At 42.1% G+C, this 13,019-nt stretch overlaps 2 protein-coding genes across 3 annotated transcripts in view; one reads left to right on the top strand and one right to left on the bottom strand.

Annotated features, from left to right (window-relative positions):
• The window catches only part of BABAM2 (BRISC and BRCA1 A complex member 2), a 922,754-nt gene extending 921,353 nt beyond the window's left edge, over positions 1–1,401 (bottom strand). The window contains exon 1 of one of the 2 annotated variants that reach the window (XM_085610363.1): positions 1,321–1,401. The gene's annotated coding sequence lies outside the window, so the exon portion shown is untranslated. The remainder of the gene's footprint in view (positions 1–1,320) is intronic. The other variant, XM_085610361.1, reaches the window with a different exon arrangement.
• A 918-nt stretch (positions 1,402–2,319) lies between these two features.
• The window catches only part of RBKS (ribokinase), a 451,979-nt gene continuing 441,279 nt past the window's right edge, over positions 2,320–13,019 (top strand). Inside the window, exon 1 of the mRNA XM_085610358.1 lies at positions 2,320–2,528. Within this exon, the coding sequence (XP_085466484.1) occupies positions 2,449–2,528 (80 nt within the window). The 5' untranslated portion in view covers positions 2,320–2,448. The remainder of the gene's footprint in view (positions 2,529–13,019) is intronic.

Here is a 13,019-nt window from a genome sequence, read left to right as displayed (position 1 = left end):
TAATGGATGGAGGAGGGAAAGGGTGGATGGAGGGATGGATGAGTGAAATGATGGATGGAAGGATACATGGTGGATAGGTTTGTAAATGGTTGATTATGTTTGGATATAGATGAGCACATAAATGGAAGGACAGAATGAATGGTTAAAGACTGAATGATAGATAAAAGAATAATTACACCTTGTAGCACCTATTATCTTAAGTAACATTTCCCATACATTGACTTTCACGTTAATATGAGTCATTGTCTCTATATAATGTGTGTGTGATGTAGCGCACTCCGACACCCTGCCCTACATACTTGGGATGAGTAACACTGTAAAAGAAATTAAATACACATGAGATGCGGTCTATGCGAAGATGAGGGGCACCATTGGAGGGTGGTAGCAAGGCCGGACTGGCCAGACCGGGCATCGGAGATTGGAAAAGGGGGGGGCGGTTTTGTTAGTGGGGGCTGGCACTGCAAAGTTCCTTGTATATCCAGTAGTTTTCAATCAACATTAAAAGCGGCCTCACTTATATTCAGGTGTGGTTCACCATTGTCTGGTGACTAATGTACCTGCTGGAGCAACATGGAAATTTTGAATAGTCTATGGTAGCAAGCTGCGGGCATACTGAAAAACCGTGAAGTGCACGATTGTCTCAACCTAATGCATATAAACTTATTTGGACTTGTACTTAGGGGTTTGTATATTTACTTACTTATATACTATTGCACAATCTCCTCTGACGTATCTGTAAAACTTACATTATGTCCTGAATTTTGACCTTTTGTCCTGAATTTTTGTCCTGAATTTTGTCCCTTTGTCCTGAATTTTTACACTCACTGTCCTGAATTTGCACCTATGCCAGTTGGTCACCCTAGTGATACAGCGTACGGGAGTTCTTTACAGGTGTTACTAGAACGGTAGGCTGTTGGCACGTTAAACTTAAGGGTGTGTCACACTGGAACGCATTGTGTCACACTGGAACGGAAAATATGGTGTCAAAATGTGATGACAGGTATGGAGCCATTACGAAGAAATGGAAGGTGGAATGGGGAGGGAGGTCTGTAATATTAAACGTGTGTTATATTGGAATGTATTTGATGCCGCTATGCTGGAGTGCATATTTGTAAACAGAACTGCACTGGAAAGCAGGGCTTCCCCTGCTGGATACCCTGCCTGTGCTGGCTCTGCCACAGCAACTGGTAAAGTATGTTGTTCAGGCGACAGCCAACTGAACCATCACTGAAAACCCTCAAGCGTGCACGATGACAACTCGTACTACGACACCCACCGCGGCCCTGTAGTATTCCCAGATAAAGGCTGCGTCCGACTGACCTGTTCATTTGTTGTGTTCTATCTACTGCCGCCACTGCTTGTTCCAGGGCTGCCTATCAGCCGGGGTGGAAACAGAAGAAGGACTAGGCCGGCGTTAAACTGCCGCCTTCTTAGAAGGTAGACACGGCATGATCACATCAGTACTTCACTGCACAGAAATAGTGCAAATGATGTCTTTCTTTCCCAGACTGAAATAAAATTTGTATGCGCGGCTCAAAAATCATATAGAATGAAACGGTGCCAGTTGAATTATAAACAACACAACGCGCTACTTTCTCTGTGGATATTTAAAAAACAAGCAGATACCAACTCAATGTCATACGAACACAACTATTTCTAGGTCTAGTATTTCACGCACCACTAGCGCTATCTTTTCTCCAATTTAAATCATTTTTCAGACTTGTATAGCCGCTTCAAGATGGCCGCTGCAGTAAAAACAGCAACCGGCCGCTCATTCTCTGTTCTAGTGGCAAGCGTGAGGCCGTACGTCGTCTCTGTCAAAGTTTCGCTGTTGGCTCGCAAGTGGTCTCTCTGTGTAGCCACGGCATTACTTTTGTAACTTGCCACCCAAAAAGAAGCAACAGCCAAAGACTAACATGTTTTTGTAATCGGTGTCAGTTGGAGCTCAGTGATGCTTGCCAAGTGCGTGCTGCTGTGACCCGAACGCTTCTTTGCGCTATAGTTTAGAAAACTGGCGAAGCTCTGTGTAACTTGACCGCTATCTCTCGGAGACAGTGACACTGAATTCTTCCCACATAATATGAACCTTCTCAGTTCAATGAAAGGGGACGGGTGCGGCCATCTTGTGGTTGGCACTCCAGATGTTTTGTAGTCCTGTGGTTATGTTCTTTACAGTGTTATTACGTGCGCCAAAGTCTATCAGCATTCTTATATTTTAACGAAAGGAGTTGATGGTGGAGGGGTGACAGAAAATGTCATGTTGACTCCGTTTGTGTGATAGTAGTATTAACCTGTGATGGGGCGGGATACGCCTGTTGGATCCTGCCCTCCAATGATGACACGGAGAGCAGAGCCAGCTTCTCGTGACGCGCTGGGCAGACTTTGGACCACAGCTGCAGTGACTTTCCTGCTGCTCTATTGAGTGTGGTGCTGGTGTAGCGAACCATCATGTCCCGGGAGGTTCAGGCTGACTCCGCTGCAGCTGCTGCCGTGGTTGTGGTGGGCTCTTGCATGACTGACATGGTCAGGTTAGTATGAGTAGAAACTCTTAACATTCCTGCGCGTTTTCGGTACACACAGGAAGCATTATCTGTCGGTATGATAACCTTTATTTCATATGTGATGTTACTCCACCCCTGAAAGTGAATAAAGTTCTCTGCACGTTACATGATTAAATTGAGATTGCTGGCAGAGCTTTCTAATTGAAAGCTTAATCTTTCCTGAATTCACATCCTACTTTAAACACGTTTTTTGATTTTATTTATTTAGCTTAATGATTTTATATACCGCAGATATGGCCCAAAGGCATCTGAGGGCTACACAATAAAGCCAGAACAAATCAATAAGAAATAGAAAATATACATTTACATTAAAGGTGGAAGGTAGAGTGCTTCACACATGTTCATAGCAATGGAAAGCAGATGGTACAGTACCACATGAAGATCATCAATAGTTTGTGTAGAATGAGGATGGTATGCAATTGAAGAGAGCAGCAGTTAAGCCAGGTTTCCTTCAATAGAAGAGCCTTGACGTATTTTTAGGTCGAGCCTTGGCAGCGAGCATGCGCTGTCTGCAAGACCTGCTGTAATCAATAAAACCACTGCTTACAATTGGTTCATTCCAGTGTTGCTCTTCTTTGCTGCCTCCTGTCTCGTACCCGCAGCCGCAGCCGATAGCTCACTTCCTTTCACGTTCTTCTTTGCTGCCTCCTGTCTCGTTTCCGCAGCCGATAGCTCACTTCCTTTCAAGGCTCAGGAGCACCAATAAAGTACAGTGTACTTATGGTGCAGTTCGTGTTACTAAATTTTCCCCTGCTTCCACGGACGGAATGATTTCTCAGTCACACGCACATACACACATCACCCGCTGGTGGGGCCCATTACACCAACATTCATTCTCTCAAACTATCCGTGCCTACAGAGGGATCTCAAATCCCGAACTACAGCTGTTCACTTGGATAGAGGAAACCCATCTACTGAATTACCCTAACAGTTCCTCCATCCGGAGGTCAATTAGGTCATTTAGTTGTTGTATAATTTGATGACGCGTTTAACTCTCGAATTAATCAATAAACATTTCAAAGAAATAATCACCCGACACAGTTCTTCAAATAATGATTTCTTTATCTTATTAAAATGCAGGTTAATTCCTAATAATGCAATATTATCTTTTGTCATATTTACCTATTCTAGCTAATTGTCGTTTTCTAAGTCAGAATTGGTCCTCAGAAAGTTCATCAGAGTTCTAAAGTCCCCGCCCTCTTCCGTCAGCATAAGGATCTCTAGCGAAGGGCAGCAGCATAGAGTGTCGCGGGTAGAAGTAGTGTCTCAGAGTAGCAGCGATACCTTCCCTCTCTAGACTACTAATATTTATACTAAAATTTACATATAACAGTAACATTTTCTTTATTCCCAGGCCACTGATTGGCTGAATTCGAATACATCTCAATACATTTAGGAAACATTTCCAATTTTTCTCATGTGGATGAAATCACAAAGAAGGCGCATGGGAAAGACTAATCCCAGGTCAAAATTCTATCAGTCCGTTGAGAATAGGTTGTGTTCGGTAGTTCACTTTTCCCATTTGGCAACAATTGCTTCATGTTCAGGGACATTGGCACCTTGCCCAGGGTAGTCTTCATGGGCATGGTCTGACAGCTCACACAAGGGACACGAGCGAAGTCAGTGCAGGCGCCTTTCTCCATTGTTCAAATGATGAAGTCATGTACTTTAGTTAGATTTCAGTCGGCGGCCATCTTTTGGTAGGCCAGAATAGTCAACTTTAAGCAAAGAAACACAAAAACGTAATTAATACATAGAAATCATTAAAACAGTGTTATTCCCTTGCTAATACCCTTATGTGTATGCAATTATCTAGCCATATGCAACATTCCAAGCTGTTAATGCTGGTTTATTTAAGCGCAAATCATATTAACACTGCCTAAGCAACACTTATCGTTTTAATATGCGTACAAACTTAGTTCACTTATTATTTTAGCCATGCAAATGCATTCCCACGTGTATTCTCTTGGTTAATAAGGTTGGTTTAGTACCATCACATCATTCAATTAATTATTAGAATTAATTATTAGTCATTTTAATATAGACTTATATAAATGGATTGGGTATATAAAAAGAAAACATTTTACCCGCTCCATAAATCCCCCCTTTGGTGATTTTATCACCACAAACAAAACCCACAAAAAATCAATTTATTTCCCCTTTTACGGAAATTCGAAATGTTTTCTTGCTCAATCAAAATTCTGTTTCCCTTTCATCTTCTCTTTTGGTTTTGTCATACATACTCTCCTTCTATTCTTCCAATTCTATTTCATTAAGATCTCTTTCTGGTTTATTTTCCTTCTTTTTGTAAATTTCTCGTTTAACCTTCTTTTTATTTCTTCTATGTCTACAACACACACATCCTAATCTATGTATTAATAATGCGAAAATCACACATGTTAATGGAAATAATATTTTCCCTATTATAGTACTACCTAATTTACCTAAGAAAGCTTTAATAGCAGCCATCTTATTACTAATTCTAGTCCAGATACTTTCAACCTCCAGTGGTTTTATTTCATCATGCAATTCTGTAATATTCTTAATATAGACTTTTAGATCTCTGCTTTCATCAGGAATGTAAGTGCAACAATGTTGAACTTTCAGCATTCCACAGACTCCACCCTCTTTTGCCAATAAGATATCACGGGCAAGTCGATTTTGCATAATCATAGCACGCATGGCAACCAGTTCAGTGTTTACCAAGAGAAATCCTCCAGCGGTGCTTGTTGACAAGCGATCCACTATGGTGGACAACTTCCGAATATTATTTGCATTCAAATTCATATTCCCACTGCTGGTATCAAGGCTCCAAAAATATCACCTACAATGTCTAACCAGGTTTCTCTTCTGCTACGCATTAGTAGGTTATTTGGTCCACTATTTTGTACTCTATCCATGTGAAAGATCTTTGGAAAGACCAGGCCAACATAACATGTGCCATACCAATGGTCGGGCAACCTGTAATAAGCCTTGTTCCCACAAATATAATACAGTCCAGGGAAAACTGGGTCTTCTCCGCCTCTAAATCCCCATCCAGATGCAATGGAATATGTATCATGACACTCACTTGTCCCTATATAATAATAATCATATTGGGATCTTTCTCTCATAATGCATAATTTGCCCTTCTGTGGTGAATCTATAGCTATTGTTGGTCTAGCATCACCTTTTGTCTCCTTTTTCCCATCTATTTCCCAAATGTTTTCCCCTTCTTTATGTCCATCTGCATTCTTATGTATATTCAATTTCTTCTCTTCAACCATGTCCAAAAATGTTTTCTCTTCTGTCTTCAAACTGCAAGTTAAATTGTTCTTAAAAATATATTCTAATGTTAGTTCTTTAGTTTCTATACAAATTTCACCTAATACGTTAGTAGCTTTAGCTGGATTCAATTCATTATTCATGGGCAATTGTCCAAGAATATTATCTATATTAGACAAATTATATTCTAGTTTCCCTACTTGATAAAATATACTAGTTAAAACGCTACATGTTATTCCATAAGTTGCTGGGAGGTGATGATAGGTCACCCCTTCTGAAACAGAGGCAGGTAATTGCATACATACGTAGCAATCCCTTACGTCCATTGTTTTTACATATTCATACAATAATTTTGAAAAGACATTGCTAGAAAAATCAGTTATTGACCTATCCTTGTGCATATGCTCAGTGCTTGTTCTAAATGGAACTACTTTTTGTGAACTTTTCACTATGTTAGTCATATTCTCTGTATGTCCCTCTAGTGTATCTAAAGTTACTTTGAAAGAGATCAAAAGAGTGAGTACGCTCCAAAGAAGCATTAATAGTCCTGTACAACAACAACATGTTTTGCACCATCTTCTCATAAAGGTACATCTACTCTTGTTATCATCTATGTTAGCCATCTTGTTAAAATTAACCGTGTCTTTTGACTTAGCCTCTTCTACTCCGCCTCTTGTAGCTTTCCTACAAGAGCTAAGACCTTATCAGGTGATTCAAATACTTCAATTTCTTATTCAATCCTTTATATTTCTACAAGGATCTGTTTGAAATTACTCAGCTTGGCCTCTCGTCGTTTTTCACTTCTTTCTCGTCATCCACATACAGAATTTCCTGATCTTCCGCTTCTTCTCCGATATCGGATAAGATAACTCTCAGGATTTCCTCTGTTTCTTCTTCCTTTACCACTCTCAGTAAAGTCTCCTCTGGATTTCCTTGACTATCTACCTCTCCTCCTTGTTCAGGCAGTGCCACATACGTCCATTCAGGTGACTTATACTTCTGGTTTGGTTTTCTCGATCGTTTGTTTGCTTCAGACACTTCTGTCTCTCCCTCTTTCTCTGGGTGCTGACTGGTTACTTCATTCACTTGTTCAGCTTCTGAGGGTTTGACTCGTGTCAATCGATATCTCAGTTTCTTAATTTTGTTTGGCCAAATATCTCCTTTAGCATTCCTTCTTGCTTTGCCGTTTTTGCTGTTTCTTTCCTCAATCCAAGTTCTCTTTCTTAGAACTCGACCCTCTGGTATTTCAGTTTCACTGTCTTCAGATTCTGTCTCGTTTGGTTTTTCCTTTTCAACAGTCTCCTTTTCCACTTCTTGTGTTGGCCCTACTTCTGTCCCTCCTCGGGTCTCCGGCACGCAATCTTCCTGCTGACTACTTGTCCCTTCACCTAGCTGTGTGTTGCAGTTCCCTACACCTCCTTGGGGGTTTTCCGCAATCTGTCCCTCTCTCTCTGTGACTGTCCCTTCTTCTCTTTCCAATATTTTCTCAGGTGGAACTTCTCCTACTCTCTCATTTGGTGTAAATGTTACTTCTGACTGAACATTCTTTTCTTTTCTTCTTTCTGTGCTCACCACTGGTGTTTTGTTCGCCTCCAGAATCTGAACCATCTGAAATCTGCAATCTTTTCCTCAGAATTTCTTCTCTTGGAGTCTGGACTAGTCTCGGCTCTTTTTCCCCCCTTTCAGGATTTTCTTTTGACTTTATATTCTCATTGCCTGACTCATCACTTGATTCTGATTCATCGAAATATTCTTTTCCAATGCTATCTGCTGGATTTGGAACTCTCAAAGTGTGACTCGCATGTATCCAATTTTCCAATGCAGCACACTTCACAGCAGTGTTGTGGTCAAGATGACTTGCCTTGGCCTTCCCCACCTCGGAACCAAGCAATTTCTTCTTCTGTGGACTTTTATTCTTACCCAGTCCCCTGGGCTCAAATCATGGGCTGGTTTCTTTTCGAGTGTGGTGGCATCCGCTCCAACCTGGTGAAACACAGAATGGACTGCGTCAGCCAGGCCTTTACAGTAATCCAAAATCATGTCATCAGTTATAGTCATCAGCTTGTTGACTGGTACAAACATGTGTCTCATGGCGCGTCCCATGATGATTTCGTGTGGACTTAAACCTGTAGTTCTGTCTGGAGTAGACCTAATGGTCATTAAAACTAGAGGCAAGACATCAGGCCATTTCATTCATGTGGCTAAACACATCTTCCCTATTCTGTTTTTGATGGTACCATTCATTTGCTCGACCACACTAGAAGCGTCTGGTCGGTAGGCACAATGCAGTTTTTGTTGTACACCCAATGCTTCACAAACAAGTTTCATGATCTCATTGTAAAAGTGTCCTCCTCTGTCTGATTCTATGGTTATTGGGAACCCGTACCTTGGGATGAATTCCCTCAGCAAGAGCTTGGCCACTGTGATTCCATCATTTCTTCTGGTTGGGTATGCTTCCACCCACCTAGAGAACAGACAAACTACCACCAAAACATACCTCAGCTTGTTATAAGGGGGCATTTCAATGAAATCTACTTGCATTCTTGTGAAAGGTCCTCCCTCCCGTCCTATGGTGCCTAGACTCACCACAGTTTTCCTTCCAGGATTGTACTGCTGACATATCAGGCATCTTTGACAGAGACATTCTGCTATCAACCTGAATTTATCATTGTACCAGGTCTGCTTAAAAGCCCTTATCATGGCATCCCTTCCCAGATGTCCTTGACCATGATACATCCGTGCCATGGTTGACATCATGCTATCAGGCATTACTGATCTTCCATCCCGATAGACCCACACATGATCCTTTTCCCTGGGTGCACAACCTGCTTTTACCCACTGCTTCATTTCTTCATCACCTGCTTCATCCTGCAACTGTCTCACTTCATCCCATGTTCCCACAACGTTAGTAAACATTATGGAGCAAGAAGACATTTCCCTTTCCTTTGACCGATTGATAGAACATTGGTTTCGGGCACAATACTGAGCCATGTCATTTGCAAAACGATTTTCGGTAGTGATATAATCACTTCCTTGACCATGAGCAGCATATTTTACCACAGCCAGTTCTTTGGGCATTTGTATTGCCTCAAGCAATTTTCCAACCATTTCTGCATTCCTTATGGGAGTTCCACTTGAGGTTAGGAAACCTCTCTGTAGCCACAATTGGCCAAAGTCGTGGACAACTCCAAAGCCATACTGGCTATCAGTCATCACAGTCACTCTCACATTCCTCCCAATTTTGCATGCCTTGGTCAATGCCACTATTTCTGCTACTTGAGCGGATTTAACTCCTTTCAAGAGTGATGCTTCTATAACCGCTGACACTGTGCATACTGCATATGCTGCGCTCAACACTCCTTCATCCGTTCACAGACAGGATCGATCCACAAAAAACACATAATCACTTTCTGGCAGTGGCAGATCTCTTATGTCAGGTCGAGGTTTCGTACAGTAATCAAGCACATCCAGACAATCATGATCAACGTCCTCTCTTACCTCCACTCTCCCTGCATCAGGCAAAAGTGTAGCTGGATTCACATTCACACATCTTTCCAGACTCACATTGGTTGCACCTAGAATGACCTTCTCATACTTAGTCAGCCGACTATGTGACATGAACTGTGTTCGACTCCTTGTTAAAAGGATCGCCACACTGTGAGGTACAAACACTCTTACTGGATACCCCATCACGATTCCCTCACTCTGCTCTAAGCTTCGGCATGTAGCCGCTACTGCTTTTAGACATCCTGGCAGACCTATCGCCACTGGATCTAACATTGACGAGAAATATGCCACTGGTCTCCTTTGTCTTCCATGTTTCTGTATTAACACTGAGAGTGCACATCCGTTTCTTTCACTGCAGTATAGTTCAAACTCTTTCTCATAGTCTGGCATCCCCAGAGCTGGGGCTTCACAAAGACTGTTCTTCGGCTGTCTGAATGCTGCCAGTTCTTCTTTGTTCAGTTCAAGGGGGTCTTTAACCTCACTTTTTGTCAATTTCACCAATGGTTTGGCAATCAGGGAAAGGTTACTTATCCACTGACGACAGTAACCAACCATTCCTAGGAACATTCTCACCTCTCTTTGGGTCATTGGAGCTCTCATTCCTCTAATGATTCTGATCCTGTCTATGGTTACTTTTCTCAGACCTTTTTCGATAGTATGACCCAAATATTGTACTTCTTTTTTCCAGTATTGCAATTTTGTCGGAGATACCTTTAGTCCTCCATCTGCCAAATGATTCAACAAAGCTATGGTGTCTGTTTCACAGGCCTCACGTGTCTTTGACGCCACTAATAGGTCGTCAATATATTGGACCAAAACGGAATTTTCGGGCATGTTAAGACTTTCCAGAGATTTCTTTAGCAACTGATTGAAAATGGAGGGGCTCTCTGTGTACCCCTGTGGGATTCGGCACCATGCCAAAATACGGTCTCCAAACCGAAATGCAAAAAGCGGCTGGCTGTCATGATGCAACGGAATGGAAAAGAAAGCATGACACAAATCAATTACTGTGTACCATTCTGCATCATGAGGAATCTGATACAAAATTACTGAGGGATTTGGAACAATGGGACAACATGACACGACAATCTTGTTAATCTTTCTCAAATCTTGCACAATCCTGAACTTCCCACTCAGCTTTTTCAGTCCCATTATAGGCGAGTTACATGGACTGCTCAATATTTCTCTTAACACTCCTTGCTGGATCATTTCTCAATCAAAGGGGTTACTCCTGCAATTATTTCGGGTGTCAGTCTGTATTGTGGAATGTTTGGGTAAACTGCTCCTTCCTCTACAGCGATTCTCACTGGGTCTACATTTCTCATCAGGCCTACATCTTCTCCAGTGAAATCCCAGACTGCTGCCTTCACTGTCTGTTTCAATTCTGGGGGCAATTCATCTGGATTGAATATTGCATAGGTTCCAGCAACCTCACTCTCTCTGTTAGCTATGGTCATTTTATACAGAACATCCTCATCTAGTGTTTCAAAGGCTATTCCATCTGGTGTACAGAATATGGTGCAATTCATTTTGCACAACAAATCTCTACCTAGCAAATTCACAGGACTGGTGTCACACACCACAAATCGGTGCATATCTGCAAATTTCCCTATTGTAACCTTTACCGGTTCAGTAAGGTACGTTCTAATCTGGGTGTTTGATACACCAACTACTTGGATTGTTTCATCCGAAAGAGGAAGATTTTTCACGTCTGCTGATCTGACAGTAGATCGCGTAGCTCCAGTGTCTACTAGAAAAGTAATGTTTTCATCATTAATTTTCCCATCCACAAATGGTCCTGTCTGATCTATTTTTAGAGATGCCCCAGGTACGCACCCTGCTTCCTCTTTTCGGCACCATCAATAAATTTCTTCTGACTCACTCTCGTCATTTTGCAGCCAATATTGTGACACAGCGCTCGCGCGTTGCGGTTTGTTTACCTGTTCTTCATTGTAGAATCCCGTCTCCTTACTATATCTCTGGGTATTCCGGCTCTGCGGTAAGGGCGGTTTTGGCACCTGATTCTGTGGATTAACAGCCTTCTGCTGTTGCGGCGGTGGGCCACTCCCCTCACACTGCACCTGCGGATTCAATGATGGATTTTCATTATTAGTACCTGGTGGATATTTACACTCGGATTTCCAGTGCCCTAGCCTTCCGCAATTGTGGCATGGAAACTCCTTTTTAGCTTCTTCTATATTACCTTTCCCTTTTCCTGGGCCAAATCTCGGTTTAATGCCTGGATTATTAGCTTGTTCAACCAGCTGAGCTTCCTGTCTCTCTGCAACTTTCACTTGAGCCCACATTGCCTTTTCTTTTAGTTTTCGCTGCTTTGCCTCAATCTCATCACTAAAGTATTTAGCATGCCTTAGGATCTCATCTATTTTCTTGCTCTGCCAGTCCACAGTGTGCTGCTTAATCATGTCCCCAATTTCGGGACGCAGGCCATACACAAATCTGTACACAAAATGACTCAGGTCCTTCTCTCCCAGACTGTCATCTCCACTGAACTGTTTGAAAGCTAATATTAGCCTCTCATAGTATGCGTGGACTGACTCTTTCGCTTCTTGATGTGTTCGATCTATTTTAACCCAGTCTGTTTCTTTTGGAGGCACTTTGTTTTTCAAAAACACCATGACCTGCTCATATTTCTTCATTACCTCTGGGTCTGGGGCTCCTGTTTTGGGATCTCTAGGGTATTCTTTAGTTGGCCAATCTATGACTATCTTGCATTCTGCCCACAAGTCTGCTGGCACTATTATATCAAACAGACTATTCAGATCGATCCACAGCACTTTTGACAATTTAACAAATCTGTCTACCTGTCTGTACCACTCGACCGGTTTTTCTCGTAAACGAGGGAAGTCATTGGTAAATGACAAAATGTCCTGTCTGGTCCATGGGACATGCACATATCCCCCTCCTGGAATCTCTCTCATGGGGAACTCTGTCACCACCTTCTCTTTTTCTCTCACAGGAAACGCTGGAAATGTTCTGTCTGAGGTGTCATCCCGCTTCCTATACCACCTGCTTTTCCATTTGTCCCCATCTCCCCATTTCCTCAACACTGTGATTATGTCCCTAATCTGCCCTATTCGTCCTGCAGTGTTCAGATTCTCGATGTCTTTTTCTGTGAAATCCACACGGTATGGTTTCTGTAAAGCTTTTACCTTGTCCATGTCAATTCCCATTTCACTTGCTATTTCTGCTAGTCTGTCATGTAAATTATTTGCTCTCCAAGTGACACTTTTGCACAAAAACAATAGTTCCACATCCTGGTAATTTTTCAGCTTTTCTGTGGGGATGGTCCCTACTATCAATTCTTCTAACACCATCCGTAATTTTGCCACATCAATGGTATGGGATTCTTTCTCTTTACCCTGCAAGCCTTTCAGCCATTCGCTCAATTCGTCGGTGGTTATGCCCACTGATTTTTCTACATTTCCTGGTTCTGTCAGTCTCTGTGGTTCTAATATTGATCCTCCTATCATTCTGTTTCTCTCTACAGTATCAGGACAATAGAATGGGTTATTTGACACATGTAATTCACCTTCACTCATAGTATGTCTCCAGGAATTCTCTTTTGCTCTCATCAGGGACTGTTCTGTCTGTCTGTTGTTCACATACGGGACTGTTAGTCCGTCTGTCTTTCTTCTTCTCAAAAATAGGCATAACAGGACCTATGGT

This window comes from Triturus cristatus, chromosome 6 (genome assembly GCF_964204655.1).
Source record: "Triturus cristatus chromosome 6, aTriCri1.1, whole genome shotgun sequence".
NCBI lineage: Eukaryota > Metazoa > Chordata > Amphibia > Caudata > Salamandridae > Triturus > Triturus cristatus.
This window is presented reverse-complemented; position numbering and strand designations above follow the sequence as displayed.